The sequence below is a fragment of the Catharus ustulatus genome, chromosome 11 (genome assembly GCF_009819885.2).
Source record: "Catharus ustulatus isolate bCatUst1 chromosome 11, bCatUst1.pri.v2, whole genome shotgun sequence".
Classification (NCBI taxonomy): Eukaryota; Metazoa; Chordata; class Aves; order Passeriformes; family Turdidae; genus Catharus; species Catharus ustulatus.
Window position 1 is genome coordinate 14,629,652 of NC_046231.1, and position 21,284 is coordinate 14,650,935.

At 53.7% G+C, this 21,284-nt stretch overlaps 3 protein-coding genes across 4 annotated transcripts; 2 read left to right on the plus strand and 1 right to left on the minus strand.

The window, feature by feature from the left end:
* The first annotated feature begins 2,273 nt into the window (after window positions 1-2,273).
* Window positions 2,274-8,173, plus strand: LOC117001371 (C-factor-like). The gene is made up of 6 exons (XM_033069667.2): window positions 2,274-2,432; window positions 2,888-2,939; window positions 6,058-6,245; window positions 6,596-6,754; window positions 7,077-7,187; window positions 7,510-8,173. The coding sequence occupies exons 1-6, from the start codon at window positions 2,289-2,291 to the stop codon at window positions 7,621-7,623; spliced, it is 768 nt and encodes a 255-aa protein (XP_032925558.1). The 5' UTR covers window positions 2,274-2,288; the 3' UTR covers window positions 7,624-8,173.
* Window positions 8,174-8,262: 89 nt separating this feature from the next.
* Window positions 8,263-13,752, minus strand: LOC117001357 (C-factor-like). Of its 2 annotated transcripts, XM_033069649.1 has the most exons (7): window positions 12,086-13,752; window positions 10,196-10,518; window positions 9,829-9,880; window positions 9,437-9,624; window positions 9,011-9,169; window positions 8,794-8,913; window positions 8,263-8,465 (listed from the first exon to the last, which is right to left on the minus strand). In XM_033069649.1, the coding sequence occupies exons 2-7, from the start codon at window positions 10,340-10,342 to the stop codon at window positions 8,352-8,354; spliced, it is 780 nt and encodes a 259-aa protein (XP_032925540.1). In that variant the 5' UTR covers window positions 10,343-10,518; window positions 12,086-13,752; the 3' UTR covers window positions 8,263-8,351. The 2 variants fall into 2 exon arrangements, with proteins under 2 accessions (XP_032925540.1, XP_032925539.1); XM_033069648.1 differs by having other exon boundaries at window positions 10,196-13,752.
* A 271-nt stretch (window positions 13,753-14,023) lies between these two features.
* On the plus strand, window positions 14,024-21,196 carry LOC117001343. The gene is made up of 15 exons (XM_033069631.1): window positions 14,024-14,082; window positions 14,725-14,854; window positions 15,088-15,212; window positions 15,770-15,860; window positions 16,364-16,443; window positions 16,637-16,681; window positions 17,204-17,238; window positions 17,596-17,759; window positions 17,954-18,059; window positions 18,188-18,268; window positions 18,642-18,773; window positions 19,294-19,392; window positions 19,630-20,360; window positions 20,852-20,925; window positions 21,082-21,196. Exons 1-15 carry the CDS (start codon window positions 14,024-14,026, stop codon window positions 21,140-21,142), a joined length of 2,013 nt encoding a protein of 670 aa, XP_032925522.1. The 3' UTR covers window positions 21,143-21,196.
* The last annotated feature ends 88 nt before the right edge of the window (window positions 21,197-21,284 follow it).

A 21,284-nucleotide genomic window follows, 5' to 3' on the forward strand; every position in this document is an offset into this window, starting at 1 on the left:
GTTAGGATTGACTATTACCTTCCATACAAACCATGTAACCCCAGCTAACTTCTGCTCATGCTCAGGGGAAGGGTCTGCACATGAAGAGAGTATTTTTGATCCGCAGGTGTGATTTTTAGTGTTATAAAGCTAGTTTAGCTCTAAGATACACGGACCTGGAGTATTTTGCCAAGTTAGCAATCCCTAAATCTTGTTAGCCCCAGAATGTCCTTGAGTGAGGGATGCTAGCTGCTGCCTCTTCCAGTGATTAGGTCTCCTTTCCTGCTGATTAGGCTTGAAAGTATACAAAGGTCTTACATCAAAGAACAGCCTGACTTAAGATAATACTGACATTCCGCATTGTTATAAGTGAGATATAAATTATCACAGCATTTTGTAACAACGATGCTGGCTGCTCCCATGGAGGGAGCGGGGAGCTGTGGGGCTCAGCCAGGAAGGAGGAGCAGGAGCTGGCTCAGGGTGCTGCAGTGGTGAACAAAGCCCTGCTGGGGGATGTATTTAATGGCTACAGGGACTTTGCAGGGCTCTGTGGAGTGAAGGTCAAGGCTATGAGATGCAGGAGGGGTCACTGCATGGCCCCGGTCATGAGCCTTGTGGACCCAGGCCAAGCGGCACAGCATGTATGCAGGAGGGGTGCCATGCTGACCAAAAAAAATCACTCTGAGGACAGTCAAGCATGGGAAGGGGGTCTGGGAAGTCTGCAGGGTCTCTGGAGGATTTTGAGGTCAAGTTCAAGCCCTGGGCAACCCACTCTGAAGTCGTTGCTAATCCTGCTCCTCCCAATGGGCCTTGGAGTAGAGCTCTCTCAGTTCCTCTCTAACCTGGGTGGTTCCCAGGTGCCTCTGTAGTGCTGGGATCTTATAGCCTGGTCTCGTCTCTTCCCTGGTGCATACTTTCTGGCCCTGGACTGTGATTCTGGAACCATGAGTGTGCCTTTGCTGCTGTCCTTGGCTACTATCGGTCATCCCTGTCCAAATGTCAATCCCCTGCTTGGCACTGGCCCGTAGCCATTCCTGGTCCTGCAGCTCTCTTCACTTGTTTCTGCTGTTTCCTTTCTGAGGAGCCTGGAAGGAGAAGAGGAAACTCCAGTCTAATTTGTTCCTAATAGGAGCTCTGCTCTGGATGCTGCTGGCAGAACAGGCAAGTCTGTGCAGTGCAATTATTTGTGCAGGTGATTACACCTGCAAGAACGTTTGCTACAGCAGGTCTGACTCCAACACCATCCAAATCCACACCCAGCATACTTACCTCTCATGGGGGCCATAGTCTGTCCACCACCATGGAAGGAAACATCACTGCTTCTTCTCCTTCATGATCTGTGTCACCTGAAAGCTCATCTTCCAAATGTGGGGGTTCACAATCTCCTGAGTATTTCTTTGGTGATTGCAAAATGTGGAACCCTCAGCTACTTGGGGAATAGAGACTTCTGTCCCCCCTGCCACACTGAGCAACAGGTATGTGCCACAAGGCACATCCAGATGGAATGGATCCCACCCCCACTGCTTTCCTCTTCTTTTTACTTCCCTCACCTCATATTCATGTTGCTGCAATTCTTCTGTTTTGGCTAGGGCTTTTTACATGACAGGTCTTTCCTTCTTTTAATACTTCTGCATCCTAAAAATCCATGCCCCCAGGCTGGCTTGGGTTGTAGGAGCCTTACTTTTACAGGCACTTCTTGGGCTTATAAGCATCCAGCATTGTCCTCCAGCAAGGAGGAAGGTGATGAATGTGAGCTTGAAGCCCCAGCAGTGGGTGGTCGAGGCTACAGAGAGTGGGGGTCCTTCTCTGCTGGCTCCTGGATGTTTTGGGGGGAAATGTTGGCAGGAGTGGAACTTGCAGTATACAAACTGCACTCCCTGTGCTTCCCAGGCTGGGCTTTGGGTTAGCATCTCAGAATTCAACCATTCCGAACCCACCCCCCAAACTAGGAGATTGCTGGCCACAAACATATTTGTACCTGTTCTCCTTTTCCTGGTAGTGCTCTTCCAAGCCTGTGGAAGAGGTGGACCCTTCTGCTGTTACAGAGACTCTAGGACCTGGGGCTTTAGAGGAGCACAGTGGTGGGAACCTGAGCAATGCAGGTGACACAGCCCCGTGTGCCAAATGTCAGGGAGCCTTGGTCCTCCTGGGACCCTGGATCCATTTGGGGCAGGTGAGGGGCCAGGTGCTGGCACTGTCCCAGTCCCCATGGGTGCCCAGAGCCACACCCTGGGCTGTGCCGGGCTCCTTTTTACGCCAAGCAGGCGGCAACCCTGCCATGTGTCACCGCCCGGCGCAGAGCTGAGGACATGGCTGCGCTGGCTCGGAGCGTCCTGGTGACAGGGTCCAACAGGGGCATTGGACTGGAGCTGGTGCGGCAGCTGGCCGCCAGCCCCCGGCCCCCCCAGCACATCTTTGCCACCTGCCGTGATCCCAAGGGTCCAGGAGGGAAGGTCAGTGTGGGCACAGGGAATGGGGCTGAGCCAGGTGCACAGTGGTGGCTTGCTGCCCTGGCTGGGTAGCCCAGGAGCGGGGGCAGAAGTGTTCTGGGGCTCTCATAACCCTCCCAGCTCCCTGGATGAGGCAGTGCCCAATGTGGCCAGGGGGGATGAGGCTGGAGAGGCTGACAGGTCTTCAGTACTCACTCCTGGCTGTGCCAATGGCCAGCCAACCCCTTCTCTGTACTGGGCTCTCTCAGGATGGGGGGCAGTTCCTAACCCCAGCAGTACCATTCTCCTGCTGGCTGTGGGATTGCTGCCCTACCCCATCCACTGGGAATGGCCCTGTCTTCTTTCCCCATAGAAAGCAAAGCCACCCCAGCTCAGTGACCTGGGTACAGGGGTGGGACACCTGACCATGCAGCCAGTGGCTTCTAACCTCCTGCTTTGCTCCATCACTTTATTTGCAGGCCCTGCAAGAATTAGCTGCCCAGCACTCCAGCATCAAACTGGTCCAGCTAGGTATGGAGCAACCTTTCTCCTTGCACCCAACATTGCTTCCAGCTCTTTGCTGACTTCAGAGGTGGGACCAGGGGCAGCTTTTGCAGGAAGCTCTAACCCTGCCAGGTGGGGAGGGATCCATGGGGAGAGATCCATGCACACCTAGGCAAGTTTCTCCCCCCAAATTAAGCTGTGCTCTGGCTGGAGCAGTCAAACTGGCTTCAGAGGAGGCAGAGGTGGGTCTGGACACCTCAGCTGAGCAAGTTTCATGGGAAAGGCATGACGTCTCTTCCCAAAGATGCTAAATACAGTGCCCAGGTTTTGGGCTGGGACACATGTGTTCACAAAGTGAAGCAAGGCGGGGCACAGTAACCACCTGGATGGTTCCTAAGTAGAAGGGTTGGTTTGGGATCTGCTTGGAGGTGGCCATGGTCAGCATTTCTTTCAGGTCAAAAAGAGAGAAAAAAATAGATAAAAATGACATGTGGGAAATCTGTCCAGCCTGGTATCCCAGGCTAATGCCTTGAACCAGAGACATGGCATGTACAAAGCCTGGACTGGGGAAATGTCCTCTTGGCCATTCCACCCTTCTATGGATGCAGCCCAAAGTCAGTGACCTTTTTCATTGGCATTTGGGAGAAGCACAAGGCAGCAAATAGACCTAGAGAATATAGGGATTTGGAGTTGGCAAAGCTGGGGAATTCACAGGAAAGAATTTTCCAGGGTGCTGGACAGGGTCTTGCTGAGGAGGAGAGTGTTTGGGTGAAGAGTGGGGAGATAAGGAGCACCAGGCTGAGAATGTGTCTTGAAGAGCAGAGATTTCCTGTATTCCCCTGTGTCTGAGGGAGTGAGGGCTGCTTTTATTAATGAATTAGAAGAACACCCAAATCCAAAAGAAATGTTTTGGAAAGTGCCTGCATTAGGATTGCCATAATAAGTGAGGTGGGAAGCAGCCAGAGCTTCTAAATACTTGTATTTCATTTCATTGGAGCCAGTAATAAGAAAACTAAATCAAGGCTATGCTGTATCAGTACCTACCTATCTACCTACCTATTTATTTGTTTAAAAGCACCTGAAAAGTTCAAGTACATAACTTCAGTTCCAGTTCAGTTTTTAAAATATTTCTTAGAAAATAAGACATTTTTAAATTCAGGCTTTACTACAAAGAGGCAGCAAATCTCTCTTTTGCTGTTAAGTCGATTATTAAAGTAAAACACCTTCTCTAGAATAAAAAATAAATGAGCTGTGAGCCCCAACTGGCAGTACCTGATGGGAAGAGCATGCCCAGCATAAAAGGGACATCTCAAGGTACTGGCCACTACGTGAACAACCTTTACTAAAAACATACACCCAAGCTCCAGACTGTCAATAAAGTAAAAATAAGCTTAAAAGCTCTTAAATATAAACAGCAACAAGATATTTCTTAAAACAATGAGCTGCTTCAAGCTCTTGCTCCATGATGAGGAAGGGTTGTCTTCAAACCAGTAACAGGCATGGACTTTTCAGAAAGAAAAGTTTAAAAACTGACTCAAAGATGTGTAAGATCTGTCACTTCATTCTTTCTTTCCCACCCTATTTCTTCCAGGGAGACAAGCGTTTGTTATTTCATTAAATTTTGGGGTTAAAGACTAAAAATGTGTTGGTCCCACATGCCTTGGAGCAATGACTTAGCTAATCCAAACAGAGCAGTTAATCATTCACCAGGTGACCAAAAGATCCCTCACTTGTGGGGAGTGACAGAACCTTGAACTTCATCCCATCATTATCCAAAGAAATAACTCCAAAACACTCTGTGATTTATCCTACAACTGGACATGCTATATCCTCTTGAATTCCAAGGCTCCTTCCCCTCACAGCAGCCCCACAGCTGATTATCCCATGGTATTCCCCTCAAATGTTTTCAGGACACCTCTATGAAGGTCAGCACTGCACAATTCAAGGTAGCAACAGGACCTTATGCCACTCACATACTTGCTTACCACCATAAAGACATCAGGCTAGTTAAAAATGCCAGGAAAAAAGGATTTTTTTTGCTGCCCATTAGTGTACAAAATAGTCCAAGAAAGAAATCTTCAGCCTTGGAAACCTTTGTTAAGTGACTCTTTTCTAAGCATGAGAACATGAGCTCAGGGGCCAAAGTGTTGCAAAAAAAAAAAAAAAAAAGGAATCTAGCCCTGCAGTCCCCCACTCCCAGCAGGCTCATCACATTGGCATCTGCAAAAAACAGGCACAGAAATGTGCATGGAACAAGGGCACACTTCAACCTGCCCATACATGTGAATATTCATGGTTTTGAGGGCTCTGTGGTATACCTGAGGTATTAAAAGGCAATATATAAAGTTTAATGTTGGCCTAACCAGCCTGTTTCACATTCTAAAGGTATTTAGACGACCCTTTAAAACAAACAAACTACAGCCACTTCAGCTGGTGAATATCCAGGACAAGAAGTAAATCCTAAAAAGCAACCCTGACAGCTGAACACAAACTTAAAAAACCACCACTTTTATTGCCTGAGTCAGAAAAATCCTGCAATTAAATCATGGCAGAATTTCAAAAGCTATGCTAATATTTAAGTAAAGAGGAAGGCACTGGGGATGCTTATCCCTTTTAGCCCAATTTCAGTTGTGCCTTGTTGCTTGAGAGGGGTATCCCCACAACTTGGTCACTAGGGATAGGGAAGTTCAGACTCAGAACCTGCAACCAAATTCTGCAGGCTACATCCCAAATCTTTTATTACTTGTAGTCATCTCAGCTCATCTGTCAGCTCCAAAACCTTGTGGGTGATGGCATGAAGCAAAAAATGGCTCCCTGTGGAAATAAACCTGGGAGTCTCAGTGTGCAAGGACCAAGCATCTCTTGTAAGATCATAAATTCCTTGAATACAGAAAGCAAATACAGACAAGTTTTTCCTGCCAGTAGCCCCTACATGACACAAAATGAGTTGAATTAATATTTAATTCAGCTGAAGCTGCAGAACCAAGAGGTAAGGACAAACTGCTGCTCTTTCCAATGTGCTTAATCTGTTAAACCTGCGGCATCCTTTCTGGATAAGAAGTGCTGGTTCCAGCCGCAGCACAATTTTCAGTGGGTATTGTGTGACCCATCAGAGCTATCCTTCACTTTGCTTTTCCCCTGGCAGACACAGTGAATCTGCCCAGCATCCAAGGGGCTGTGCAGGCTGTGGGGTATCATCTGAAGGACCAGGGCTTGAACCTGCTCATCAACAATGCAGGCATCAGCTCCCATGCCACCCTGCACTCCCTGGACTCACAGGAGATGCTCAACGTGTTTGCCACCAACGTGGTTGGGCCACTCCAGGTTGTCAAGGTATGTCTGGACCTTTCAGGTTTCTCCTGCTTGGGAAGATGTTCCCCAATGGGAATAAGGTCACCTCCATGGATCTCCCCTGCCTACCCAGAGGAGTTCAGCATTTTAGCCCAGCACAGCATCCCTCATGCTTAGTTTTCCTCACCTGGAGAGCTTGCCTGCCCCAGGCTCACTGTGCTGGCTCACTCCTTTCCTGGGGAGGGGAAAGGCTGGACCCCGGCCCCTCCTTGGGGCACCTCCCATTCCCTACACTTCTGCCAGGAGTGTCTGTTCACCTACTTGTCCACAGTTTGTGACAGAGCCCTCCAGGATGGTTGCATGTTAATGGAGCATTGGTGTCTTTGCATCAGGAATTTCTGCCACTCCTGGAGCAGGCGGCGAAGGGCGCGGGGAAGGAGGGGCTGAGCTGCAGCAGGGCCGCTGTCATCAACATCTCCACCAAACTGGGCTCCATTGGGCTGTGCCTCAGGGTGCCAGAGGCCCCCATGTACCCGTACCGGGCCAGCAAGGTGAGGTGCCAGGGGAGGGGCTGGAGATGCTGCCCCAGGCACGGTGCCCATGGAGGGGAGGGAGCCCATGGATCACCCCCTGCCCAGCCACCCACCCATAGCCTGGTTCTCCCAGGCAGAAGTACAGAGATTGGGACACCCACAGCCAGGACTGAGCTTTCCCAGCAGTCATGTTGCTGAGCTTTCCCAGCAGTCATGTTGATGCTTTGTCCCAGGATTAAGTCCCATTTCCCATCTCTACGGACATTTTGTAGATGGGAAATGTCCCCTCTCCTGCCCACCCACTCCCCCAGTTGTGCTGGCAGGGCTGTGCCTCTTCCAGGCTGCCCAGAACATGGTGACGAGGTGCTTGGCTGTGGAACTCCAGGACAAGGGGATCTTGTGTGTGGCCATCCATCCTGGCTGGGTGAAGACTGACATGGGCACAGAGCAGGTACTGGGCTGTGCAGGGGAGGGTCAGCAGGAGCCCCACTAAATCTCCATGTCTTGGGGAGAGCAAGGGCACTTGGGGGATCTTGTGTGATGCTGTGGGCTGCCAGGACCATCTTCTGGAGCAGAGCAGGCAGGGAGCAGGCAGCAAGCTGCAACATACTGAGTATGTTGATATGATAGCCAGCCCTGCATCCCCAACCCAGTCTGGGGAACAGAGGTGTGGCGGTGAGGAAAAGTATCCCCATGAGCAGCATGGATGCTGTTCCTGGGCATGCTCCCTCCCCAAGAGCTGCTCTGTTACAGCCCATTGCCCTTTTCTGCAGGCACTGCTGACAGTGGAGCACAGTGTGAGGGGAATCCTGACCGTGCTGGCCAGCCTCTCACAGGACAACTCTGGAGCCTTCCTCGACTGGGAAGGGAACAGCCTGCCCTGGTGATGGACAAATGGATGGTGCCTCTCGCCCATGCTGCAGCCTCTGCTTGCTCGCTCACCACTCTACATGGTCATCCCTGCTCACCCTCAGCCCTCCTCACACTACCAGGGAGAAGCCCGGGAAAAAGCCTCTCTCTCCTTTCCCATGCCATGTGTTCACTCTGGTCCCTCTGTACTATGTACCCGGATCTCTGTAAACTCTGGCAGCTGATACCTCTCTGCTCTTCTCCACACCCAGTCTCAAACCGCCCACCCGGGCCCAGGGCAGGATCTGCCCAAGCGCTGTGTGTCCCTCTGGCCCTGCTGTGACCAGGCGTCCCCCAGCTGAGGGGAGAGGGCAGCTGGTCCCTGTGACCTCCAGCCCCTCAGGCAGCTCAGCCTGGGCAAGGGAAAGCCAGTTGTGCAGGGGCTCAAAGATCTCTCTTCTGTCAGGAGGGGGGCCCTGCTCCAGTTTCTCCAGTGCCTCCTGGAGGGGAGGTCTCCAGAGGGCAGTCATGGTGCCTAGGGATGTACTGCTTATACCTCATGGGGATGCCAGTGACAGCCTTGGGTCAAGGGCAGCTGTGGGCACCACTGCATCCTAGGATGAGGGGTGGGATACCTGGGAAGGGGCCATCCATGAGCTGGCAATCCTCAACAGAGCTGGAGGCTCTCGGCAGGAGTTTATTGAGGATATGAGAAGCATAGGAGCAGTGGCACAGGGTCCTGCTCTCAGGATCCTGAAGTGGTGTCTCACCAGGGTATGACCTTCCCTTCCCAGTCCAGGAAGGCGCCGGTCTCCTTCTCAGAGAGGGAGGAGAGGACCTTCAGCATCCCTTGCACGCTGTCATCCACTGTCGTAGGGGGCTGTGGGGCAGAGAGGGAGAGGCACACCATGCCCAAGGCCTGGCTGAGGGCCCTGGAGCAGCTGGAGCCAGGGGAAAGAGCTGCTCCAGGGCAGAGGGGAAAAAGTGACTCCAGGGCAAAGGGGAAAGAGCACTCCAGGGCAAAGTTGACAACCCCAGGGGCAGGGACTGAGACGAGAACTGAGGAGATGGAGATGCCCAGCACCCAGAATCAGGACAGGGGGAGCTGCCCCAGCAGTGATTGGGCTGGCAGGGAAGCCCTGGGCTGGGGCTCAGGGCAGCAACTCCCACGCATGGAAAATCAGCACCTGCCCCCATGAAATTCTTACCGGGTGTCCGGCAGCAGCGCCCATGTCAGTTTGCACCCAGCCGGGGTGGAGAGCGACGCAGAGGATGCCGTGCTCCTTGTATGCCAGGGACTGGCACTTGCTCAGCATGTTCAGAGCAGCCTGTGGGGACACAGGGAGGGGATGGTGGTGAGAGAAGTGGAGGCTGCAAGGGGACCCACGACTGGGCAGGGCAGGGAAAGCAAAGGTGTGACAGTACCTTGCTGCAGCGGTATGAGGTGCCTTGCATCAATTCCCAACCAAAGAAAGAACCGATGGAGCCACCAATGCTGGACATGTTGACAATGGCAGCCTTGCTGCAGCTCAGCCCTGAGCTGGGGCTCCCCTGGGCAGCCTTCTTCAGCAGGGGCAGAAAACCCTATGTGGAGATAGAGGGGACAGGAGCACACAGAGACACAACTCAGGGCAGGGAAGGAGCTCCTTCCACCAGTGAGGAACACTGACACCAGCACTAGGTCATCCTCCCTCCTCTTCCCTGCGAGGTTCCAGCTCCTGAGCTCCAGCCTATGGCTCTATGAGCTTCACATCCACTGAGAGCCCATTGGTAACTGGAGTGGAGGCAGGAGGCCCTCCCACCAGCCCTTCATGCTCCCCCAGGACAGCCCAACTTGGGTGAGGGTCTCACCTGGGCCATCAGCAGGGGCCCAATTGTGTTGGTGGTGTAAACCTCACTCATGTCCTCCAATGTCTCAGTATCAAGAGTTCTCACTTTCAGAAGTCCAGCATTGTTGATGAGGAGGTTCAGGCCAGAGCCCCCCAGGTGCTCCCCAACCTTGGCTGCAGCTGCCTTGATGCTGGCAGGGTTGGCAACTTCTGCAGAGCCAACACAGGGGAGGTCAGAGCCTGTGTCTCCATGGTGGAGTCCCCTCTGTGCCCCCAGAGGTGGCAGTGCCCGATGGCCCTGCAGGCACCAGCCCGTTGGCACAGCTCCCTCCCAGCAGGGGCTGCCAGGGTGTGCCCAGCCTGGGCACTTGCCAGAGGGACTGGGGCAAAGCATCCCCACGTTGGGGCACCTACCGAGCGGGATGATGATGATGTTGGAGTGCTTGGAGGCCAAATTCTGTAACTCCTGAAAGAGAGGGCAGTGTGTAGGCAGGGAGAGGCTGGAGGGGCTGTGCAGAGACTCAGCCTTTCCCAAGCAAAGCCTGTGCCACTCCATCTCTGTCCCTGCAACACTTTATGTCCAGCACCTGCTCCAGATGCCACATCACATGGGTTTCTGTGCTTTCTATACATTGTGTGCCATTCTCCCCTTCCACGTATCCCATTCACAACTGGTCCTATGGAGTCCCAAGCCAGCTGACCTGTGCTGCAGGTACTTTACTGCAGTTCCAGCCCCTTGCAAATACCATTCCTGATCAAGTCTCCCACTGCCCAGCCTCACCTGTGCTCTCTGTCCCTTGGGGTCCCGACAGCCTGCAAAGATCCACTGTGGTGGTTTTGGCATCCTCAGGAAATGCTGGACGAGCCCCAGGCCGATGCCTCGGTTGGCCCCAGTCACCAGAACGGAGCGGACACTGAGCCCTGCCATGCTGCTCTGGTTGTGGCTGCACTGCTCTACCCTGGACTGTGCCGGTGCCTTTTGCTACTTGGTTATCTCGCATGTTCCCATGAGGACTTGCATCAGCTCCTGGCTCTCAGAAATTCTCTGCCTGTACCTCAATCTCTTGGCTCTAGTCCATACCCATGATCCACTTTTCCTGCTGGCTGTGGAATGACACAAAGGGAGCCAAGTGTCCTGCCCAGGCAGGGAATGCCCTGGGCTAGGTGTCTGGAGTGCTGCTTTATGTACCTTCCCTGCTCTACCAAACCTGAGCCTTTTGGTTTTCAGGGCCAGCACTATCCCTGTCCTTGCGCTGCGACACTCTCTCCCACCACCTCCCTCCCTCTTGGGATCCCAGGCCTGTCCCTCCCCTTGCCCAAGGTCAGGCAGGCGAGGCTGGGCTCACTGACGCTGCACGGTGCAGTTTGCTGGCCTCAGTTTGTGCAATGCCAAAGCCAGGGGTGAGGATGGAGCTGTCAGGACAGGTGAATGCCCCTTGAGGACTTGGGGATAGAGCAGCCAGGACAGACAAGTGTTCCTTGGCTACAAGAACAGGCTGAGAAACCCTCCAGGACTGCTGGGAAAAACCCTCAAGAGTGACCCCTTTCCTCAGACTCTGCTCTAATATTTAATATTTCAGTGTGATGGAAGGGTAATCCCTACCTCATCCCTGGAAGTGTTCATGGACAGGCTGCATGGGTTTCTGAGCAACCTGGTCTAGTGTAAGGTGTCCCTTCTTGTGCAGGGAGGTTGGAACTAGATGGTCTTTAATGTCCCTTCCAGCTCAAACTATGGCTCTGGGATAAAATTCAGCTTTGCCCCTGGTGTGACTTTGGTGTGGCTGGGAGCCAGGACTGTGCACAGGCACATGCACTGCAGGTGAACATCCAGCCCCAGGGTGGTCCAGGTACCCCCCAGCTCTTTCCTGCAGTAGAGGCTGAACAAACTGATGGACTGAACTCCCAAGGAAGCATCTGACTGGTGGATTCAGGAGCCTCAGGATAGGCCTGAGGATCACTGGATTATAGAATCATCCCCCAGGAGCTCCTGTTGCACCTGAAGTCAATCAGAACCATGACCTGCAGGTTTCCATGTGCCCCCACCCTGCAAGGAGGGTCTGAGCATCCAGTGGGTGATGGATGGATTGAACTTGGTGTTCTTAGCGGTCTTTTTCAATCTAAATGATTCTCTGATTCTATGATCCCATGGCCTCCCCAGCTGGTTCCAGCTGCAGCACCATCCAAACTGCACAGACCATTTGCAACAGTGGGATGTACACATTTAAGACAGTTCAGAGGTGTTGTGTTTGAAGTTTGAAGTAATTAATAACCACTTATATGGCATGTGATTGAGCAGGACTAAGGGAGCATAAGCTTGTGGAACCTTTCCTGCTCCAGCTGGAGATGTGAATGCAAGGACCTTCATCCAAATGCAACCTTTCCAAATAAATCTGTAACAGCAAACCCTGCCACCTGCTCTACTGTGTGTGTGGTGAATTGACCCTGGCTGGATGCCTGGCATCCACCAAAGCCACTCTATCACCTCCCTCTGCAACTGGATAGGGCAGAGAAAAAATATAACAAAGGTTCATGAGTTGAGATAAGGTCCAGGAGAGATCACTCACCAAATACCGTCAGAGGCAAAACAGACTCAAACTGGGGATATTAACTGAATTTGTTACAAACAAAATCAGAGCAGGATAATGAGAAGTAAGATAAATCTTAAAAATACCTTCCCTCCACCATTCCCTTCTTCCCAGCTCTACCTGCTCCTGCTCAGCAGTGCAGAGAGGCGGGGAATGGGGGTTATGGTCAGTTCATCACATGTGTTCCCTGCTGTTACTCAGGGAGAAGAGTTGGAGTCCTTCCTCTGCTGCACCATGGGGTCCCTCCTCAGGGAGACAGTTCTCCATTAACTTCTTCAACATGAGCCCATCTCATGGGCAACAGTTGTCCACAAACTGCTGGAACATGGAGCACTCTTCCATGGGGTGCACTCCCTCAGGCACAGCTTTCTCCAGCTCGGGTCCTCCACAGGGTCACAAGTCCTACTGGGAAACCTGCTTCAGCATGGGCTCCTCTCTCCAGGGGTCTGCAGGTTCCTGCCAGGACCCAGCTCCAGCACGGGTTTCCTATGGGTTTACAGCCTCTCCTCAGGTATCCACCTGCTCCAGCATGGGCTCCTCCGGGGGCTGCAGGTGGATCTCTGCATTCCCATGCCCTCCATGGGCTTCAGGGGAATGGCTGCCTCACCATGGTCTGCACTACGGGCTGCAACAGCACCTCCTCCCCCTCCTCCTGCACTGACCTTGGTGTCTGCAGAGCTATTCCCCTACATATTCTCATTCCACTCTTCTCTGGCTGCAATTACAACTGCACAGCAACTTTATTGTTTTCTTCTTAAATATGTTATCACAGAAGTGTTACCACCGTGGCCGAAGTGTTCGGCCTTGGCCAAAACCACGTCCATCCTGGAGCTGTCTGCACTTGCCACAGAAGTTACCCCTGAAGGTCCTTCCTACCTCCCCCCCTCAGAACCTGGCCATGCAAACCAAATGCAGTGACAATTATCTCCATCTTGCTGTGCCCATTTCCCTCAGCATCAGTCCACTCGTGGAATCACAGCCTCCGGCATGGGGATGAAAAGCAACTGAATGCCCCAAGTCACAACTGAACTGGGTGAGGGGAGGAATTTGCCATCTCCTCAGCCAGAACATTTCCCAGGTCGCCTGGCAGATTTCACCAACTGGCTTTAAAAACCTAAGATGAGACAAAGGATGGGCAAGGCTGCTGTGGCAGGATGCTTCTTCCCAAGGGCAACCATCTGGGGAGACCCTGGGACTACCTGGAGCTGGAGCCAAAACTAAAGGAAAGAACGTAAAAACAAGGTAGAGTTCCAGGGATGGTTTGGTATCATGTGTGAACCACTGAATTGCAAACTGTACTAGAGAGTTGGCCAAAACATAGAGAATCCTGGAATGACAGGTTATTCCAACACCCTGCCATGGGTGCTCTGGGCAACCTATGACAGTGATCCACCCCGCTACAGGGAAGAATTTCTTCCTCATATCTAATCTAAACTTGCCTTTTTTTTTTTTTTCCAATTTGAAGCCATTCCTCCTTATCCTATCATTCCATGGCGTTGTCCAAAGTCCCTCTCCAGCTCTCCTGTAACCTCTTCATGCACTGGAAAATCCTCCAAGATCGCCTCAGATCCTTCACTTCTACAAAGCGACGCCTATGCCCAGTAAGAGCGCCGGGGTAAGGCACAGGGATAGGGTGGGGCATAAGGATGGGAATTGGGGGTGAGATGGAGGGCTGGGGTGGGGATGGGGAGGGTCGGGAGCCGGGCTCGACCCCCGCGCCGGCGGTTCCGGGCCCAGCCGGCGGTTCCGGGCCCAGCCGGCGGTTCCGGGCCCAGCCGGCGGTTCCGGGCCCAGCCGGCGGTTCCGGGCCCGCCCCGCCCCGGCCCCTCAGCCCCGCCCCGGCCCCTCAGCCCCGCCCCGGCCCCTCAGCCCCGCCCCGGCCCCTCAGCCCCGCTCCGGCCCCTCAGCCCCGCCCCGGCCCCTCAGCTCCGCCCCGGCCCCTCAGCCCCGCCCCGGCCCTCAGCCCCGCCCCGCCCCGGAAGTGACGCTCCCGGGCGCCGTTTCCTGTTCCGGGCCCCGCGGCCATGGCGGCAGCGGCCGCTCCGCCGGGCGGGGCGAGCCCGGGGCTGGCGGCGGGGGAGCGGTGAGGGGGGCCGGGAGGGGGATTAGCCCTGCCTGCCCTCAGCCCCCGCCTGGCCCCAACCCCGCCTGGCCCAGCCCCTGGCTATCCCCATCCCCTGCCTATCCCAGCCTTTACCTGTCCCCAGCCTATCCCAACCCCTGCATGTCCCCAGCCCCTGCCTGTCCCAACCCTGCCTGTCCTCAGTCCCTGCTTGTCCTCTGCCCCTGCCTGTGCCCAACTCTTACCTGTCCCCAACCGTGTGTGTCCCAGCCCTGTCTGTCCCCAGTTCTCCCTTTCACGGTTCAGGCAGTTGTAGTTAAGACTCGGCCCCAGGAAAATAGTTACAGGGTGATAATAAACTACATGGAAAGAGGTAGAAATAAATGTCCTGTCCTGTGTGGGAGATTTGCAGAAGGCCGAACACACTCCAGAGCTTCGAGTGTCCTCCTCCACTGTCTGAGCAGGATGCAGCAGGACCTGTGTGCCCCCAGCAGCGTGACTTCCTCAGAACAATGCCCTTAGGATGGGTCCTTGCAGAGAAGTGGGTGCATTTGGGTGGATTTGAGCAATCTCCTGGATTTGTGGCTGTGCTTAGGGTGCCAAACCCTTCCCAGGGTGATGGAGCACTGCTTATAGCTTGGTGTATTGTCTCTTCTCATGTAGTCTTGTGTGTGTGGACAAGAATGTGCCTTCTCCCAAGCTCTATGTCCTGGAGCCATGGATTGCTGACCTCTTGGTGAATTACGAGCACCTGGATGAGCGTGAGAATTTCCTGGCTGGACAGGTGGTGCGGGTAGGTACCCAGAGGGACTGTCCCAAAGTGGTCCCAAAGTCTTTGAAATCTAAATTCTGGAAAGTGTGCAGTGGTTCCCAGTTTGGTGGTTGTGGATGTGCAGCTCTCAACGTCTCTGATTTTAAATTTTTTTTGTGGAGGAAGAACTTGGAGTCCTGACTATCTTCCTGTGAAACTTGTTCCACGTTTATGTGTAAGAGTTCTTTTTTTTTCCCTCTCCAATCTCTTTACAGGTCTTGAGTGACTCAACTGCTCCTGGCCAGCCTGGGGTCCTCCAAGACGCTGTGGTTCAGGTCTCTGATGGATCCTGCTACATCCGTGTGGTCATTACACCCGAAGCTCTGCAGGCAGAGGAAAAGTGGGTTCCACCCTGGCTTGGCATGGCTGGGACAGCAGTTCTCCACAGCTGCTGTGAGGAGCTGGGGCTCCTACCTGGTCTTTTTTCAGGTTGTGTTAAGCTAAAGCAACCTCAGAGTGGGAAGCTGGGGTGAAAGAGCTGCTAAGAAAGCTGGAATGCCTTTGCTCCAGTGTCTGCTGGTTGGGATGGGCAGGGATCCGTGACAGAAGCTGTGATGCCAGTAGAAGGGACTGTAGAGCCCTTAGGTTTTGTGGAAGGAGCCAGAGCATTAACCATGGTAGCCTGGGCTGCTCCTTCAGTGCTTTCCTCCATTTCCCTATTTGGACACCCTTAAACTGTTGGGGTGCTGGTAGCAGAGCCAAGGATAAGCAGCAGGAAGAAGCTGCACTTAGGCAGGAATTACTAAGGAATAAGGAGCCTTGGTGCCTGCTGCTCATGCTGAGCCGTGTTCCAGAATGCCCATGTGTGGTTAGCAGAGCTTTTGTGGGAGCCCCACTGTGTTTTAGGGAAGGTCCAGCTCCGTTCTTCAAGGCATTCCTGCTCTGCTCCTTTTCCAGTGCTCACCTGCAGCTCAGGCTTTCCAGCCTTAATTGCAGAATTATCGTCCTGCAGAAGTACACGGTGTGTTTCCAGGATGAGGCCAGGCTGGTAAGTGCTCTGAGGAGTGGAAGCAGCCTGTTCCTTTACCTTGCTGTGCTTCCTGCACTCTTGCCTGCTTCCAGCTGCTCCCAGGAGCTGAAGGCAGGTGATGGGTGGCCTTTCATTTTCATCTGCAGCTCCTGTAGGGTCTGTGGCAGCTGACCTGGGCAGGGATGAGCCCTTGCTGGGGATGGGGTGCATCTTTCCCAGGGTCACCAGGCTGTCACCTCTGCCTGTTGGGCAGCTGCAGAAGGCCTGGGCTGGTGGCAGAGCAGTCCACTGTCCCCTTGCAGGGACTCCCCTGGGCTGGCCCACCCTGGCATGTGGCTCTTGCAGAGCTGTGCAGGAAGGTACAAACTCCTCTTTAAAGGGGGGTTGTCCTTTTTGAGGGGACCTTCTCTTAGTCTGGAGGGCTGGTGACAGAGCTGGGGTGGGAGTGCTGGGTGGCCCCAGGGGAGGCAGGAGCAGAGGTGGGGCTCAGAGGTGCCTCACAGGCTCTGTCCTCTCCACAGGAGGACTGCGAGTTTTACCTCACTGCCCAGCAGTTCATCGTGCTGCCCATGCAGAGGCAGAGGATGGAATCATCTGATGGGTATGGTCCATGGGATAAGTGGGTGGGGGCTGTGCTCAGGGGGCCTTCTTCATCTTCCCCACAGCAGCACTGACCCTTGGAATCCTGATGTCACCTGCTTGTGGCAGTCCCTTTTGGGGATTGTCTCCAAAGCAAGGGAGAAGGGAGATGGGGATTTGGAGGGAATCAGTAACTGGCTTCTCTCTTGCTGTAGGAACCAGGACCCCTCTGTGCTGATGAAGATAAAGGAGCTCTGGCTGTAAGTATGGAGCTGAGGGATATATCCATGCACCCTGAGAGTGTGCAACCTCAGACTGGGGTTAGAGCAGGCTGGCAAGGGCTGGCACAGATTATGGCAGCTCCTGATTAACCTGTGTGATTCCTTGCTCTGGAATGTGACAGAGTTGAGTAACCATGAAAAATGAAGTTGTGGTGGCACATTGCCAGCCTCTTCCTCTGAGCTGGGAGGAAACACCTGTGAGGAGCTTGTTCCTGCCAGTGGTGGGCAGCACAGCTGCGTGGGTGAGCCCTGCACAGCTCATTCTTCATCCTTGGAGATCTAATACTGGAGATCCTGAGGGCCTTCCATCAGTCCATCTCCAGGGGTGAGGCTCCCTGATGGCTATTCATGGCATACTGAGCATGTGGCCAGGTCAGCACCCAGTGGGGGATCCACTACTTTCACAAGCTGCTTCTTCCAATCCAGGGTGCTTGATCTGTGACCAAGAGAAGTGTATGTCCCAGCCCTAACCTGGCTTTGTCTTCTCCTTGGTCATTACAGGAGGAATCTTGCTGTGAGGAACGCTCCCAGCTCAGGTAAAGGGTTCTGGGGGGTCTGCAATGCTCTGCCTGTGGGGGCCCCGTGTTTCCTCTGCTTGTTAGGCAGAGATGGCACAAACCTGGTCAGATCTCATGGTCCTAAGCCCAAAGCAGGAAGAGATAATGCTGACAGCTAAAGCAGAGTGGGATATTGAATGCTTGTGCTCATGCTGCTGGTCTAGGATGTGTGAAGAAAGGAAAGATTTCTAGAAGCAAAGGAAAATACAGAATTTTGGGTGTTTGACAGGTTTCAGTGTCATGACAGTCACCAAGCAGTGTAAAAGTGTTTGCAAGTGAGGCTTGCCTGAGTTCAGCTGTCTCCTCTGCTGATCAGTCTGTGTGTTCTTGCTCCAGAGCCCTCTGTCTCCCAGCTGATTGATGCCATAGGACAGAACCAGCTGGAGATTTTGAAGGAAAATGCCGAGGAATGCTTGGATTTAGGGAAATCAAAGGAGAAGCCAGTGACAGCGGAGGACAAGGTTCCCATCACCCAGTGGGAGGCAGAGCGCAAGAAGGAGGTCAGTCTGTCTGCTGGGACCGTCTGAGACAGGGCTGTGATGGCTTGGTGGGTGGGAGAAGGAAGAGGAAGGACAGTGGGCAGAGCTGGAGGTTTTCTGGGGAGGGAGATGGTGTTGGGTTGGCAGGTACAGGTGGGCTCCTGCATCTGGAGAAGGACTGCCCAGCAAAAACCCTGTCATGTGTCTCATTGCAGCAGGGTGTGGAAGTTTTCATGGTCCCAGTCAGCGCCCTGGTGATCCCTGCTGAGGAGGAGGGAGGTGTTTGCGATTCTTCCGAGGCAGCATCTGCAGGGTATGCAGGTAGGCAGTGCAGCACCCAGGCATGTGAAATGAGAGGCTCCCTAGGGTGGGGAGAAGAGTTCCTCTGCTCTGGGTGTACCTCTGGGTACAGGCTGGGAATATGGCCAACAGTGCCCCTTTCATTGCAGATACAAGCCAAGCAGCTTCTATAAAAAGTAGTGATGACAGGACAGTGCCAGGAGACCCCAGTGTTGTATCCCAAAGCAGCTGTGAGTAGCAGGATCTCCACATTCTAGAAAGATTTGTGTTGGAAGGGATCTTAAAGACTATCTATCCCTAATCCCTGCCACTACACTAGTTGCTCCAAGCCCTGTCCAGCTTAGCCTTGAACACTTCCAGGGTTGGGGCAGCCACAGCTTCACTGGGCTACCTTTGCCAGGGCCTCCCTCACAGGAAGAATTTCTTACAAGTATCTAAGCTAACCCTGCTTTCTGTCAGTGTGAAGCCATTCCCCTTTATCCTGGCACTCCATGGGCTTGTCTAAAGTCCTTCTCTGGCTCTTCTGGAGCCTCTTTAGGGAGGTTCTCTTAGGTCTCCCCAGAGCTTTCTATTCTCCAAGCTGAATAACCCCAACTCTCTCAGCCTGTCTCCATAGCAGAGGTGCTCCAGCCCTTGGATCGTCCTCATGGCCTCCTATGAACGCTCCAGATCCCATCCAGCCTTTAGTTTCCTCTACAGTTGACACAGCCCATCTCCTTGGATTGAGTGGAGGAGGTACTGGCCAGGTGTCTGGGAGGCCTTGAACAGGCAGGGAGTGGTCCCAATCCCCCAGCTTCTTGAAGCTGCAGCTTTGGTTGATTGTGTTGGGAGCGCAAGAAGTGATTTTGATGTCATCACTGAGCATGAGTCTCCTGCTTTGCCCTCCTCCTCACTGGCTCTGGCTCAGCACCAGGATGGGTTTGTGTCACCTTACTAGGCTTGGTGTGACCAAGCTTTGCTGCAGAATTGTCTGCAGAAGGTCCATGTAGAGGAGGAGCTGCAGTGAGGAACTGTCCTGGATAGTGCAGGGTGTAGGAGAAGGCCTTCTTCATAGCTGCCTGCTCTCTGGGCAGTGTCTGCCTCTCCACTGCCTGCTGTGAGATCTTGGAAAGGGTCCACTGGAATACACCACATTTTGGGCTGGAAAAGGTTCCCCTCAGGGGCTGTCTCTCTTGGAGACCTTGTGCACAGGGGACCCAGGGAATGGGCAGCTGCTTTCTTTGCCAAAATCAACCCTCCAGCTTCTTCATTGCAGGTACTGCATCACCGACCTTGTCAGATAGCTTGGAGGAATCCCTGGACAACCCCTGGAACAGGATGCCTTCGTTGTCTTTGACCCCAAGCCCTTCAGATGGTGAGTCCCTATGTCCCAGGGCATCCAGCCTGCCTTCCTGGCAGGAGACAGCTCCTCTCTTCTCAATGGGTGTAGCTCACCCTGGCTGCTGGCTTGATTTCCCCTGGCCATAAAGCCTGTGGTGTTCCCATAGCCCTGGACCTGTATCATTCCAGCCCTGACACTCTTTCCTGTGTACCAGGAGAGATCCCACCACCAGCCCCTTGCTCAAACTGATGATGCTTTTCCTCTTACTAGAGAAGACCTTTCAATCTGACCCTTCCATAAAGAGCCAGAAAGATGTGGCTGCTGACAGTAACACCACTGACCTGCTGGAAGTGTGTAACCAGGGATCTCCTGAGGGATTGCTCCAGGAAGATCCAGTACAGACCTCCTCTCCCTCCCTGCTCTGCTCCTACAACAATCCCAGGCTGGTGGACATCAGCACCAGTGAGGCAGCATCAGCTGTGGAGGCAGCCTGTGATGCCCCGTGCACTGATCAAGTCCCACAGGGATCCAGGAGCTCTCAGGCCCCCCTCCCCACTCTTTCTCCAGTCTTGCCCAGCAGCAGCTTGCAATCCTCACCCAGCAGGATTCCTCACAGGGAGCAGGCCTGCTCCAGTGCCACAGCTTCCTCTCCAGATGCGTTGAAGCCTGGACTTGCTCACGCCAGGACAAAGGAAGGAAAGGCTCTGGGTTCCAAGAGGAAGGTGATGGAGGAAGATGAGCAGGACTCCAGTGGGCAGCAGCATCTCCCAAGCACCTCGAAGGGCAGGGGGAGAGGCACAGGCAAGAGAGTGCAGCGCGTGAGCCCACGGGGTGCAAAGAGCAGAAGGAAGACAAGGCTGCAATGTAGAAAGGAGCTGGAGGAGGAAGAGTCAGAGGAGGAGGAGGAGAAAGTGGAGGAGGAGGAAGAGCAAGCATCCCCTGCAAGAGCTGGGCCCAGCTCCAGGCCGGAGCAGCCAGAGCAGTGCAGAGCTCCAGAGCCGGTAAATACGAAGCAGCTGTGAGGTCCCCTGAGGGCTGGGGGTCCCTGGGGAGGCTCTTTGTGCCCCACACCACTGGTGTCCATCCCCAGGATCTTTCTTCACCAGGCTGGTGGGGATACAAAGTTGAATGCAGGTATCCGTGTAGATGGTGGAGGAGCTGGGAACACTGAGGGAATGATGAAGGGATCATGTAATGACTTAGGCTGGAAAAGGGCTCATGAGATGTAAGTCCAACCATTCCCCAGCACTGCCAAGCCACCACTGCACCACATCCACAGGCCTTTAAATCCCTCCAGGGATGGTGAAAATGTAGTTTAGCCTGAGCTGAACAATTGGGTGGGAACAAACGATTGCTGGAACATCTTCCAAGCTATCTGGATAAAAGAAGATCAAAAGAAGAGACACCTCAATCCTAGGTGGTTTTCCTGGGGTTCTTGGGCTCTCAGGTGCTGTGGCTGGAGCAGACTCATCTCACCCCTTTGCTTTTGTAGTTCATGGAGACACCAGCCCAGTACCAATACGAGGCACCAAGCCCTGAGCTCTGCCAGCAGGTACAATCTATCAGGTCAGTGCCATATCAGCCATGGACTTGTGGCTGTCCCTTGTTCCTGCAGTGGGACTCATCCCTATAGCGAGTCCTGATCTCTGCCTTAACCCTTAGCACCAGCTGCCCCAGTGTGGGTTTCTTCTCACCCTGGCTCTTCCCTGTCTGGTTTTGCAGGATCTCAAAGGCAATGCTGAGGTGGGCATGCTGGATACTGAGTGAGGAGGACGATTCCTGAGCCCAGCCCATCTTTCATTCCTTTGTTTCTTCAATGGGTTTGTCAAAACACTGGGAAGAGTGGCTGGGGAGGGATGTGGGGACACCAGAAGCTCTGTGCCCCAGGGGACTGCTGAGTGGGCTGGCCTGGCTGCAGAGACCCT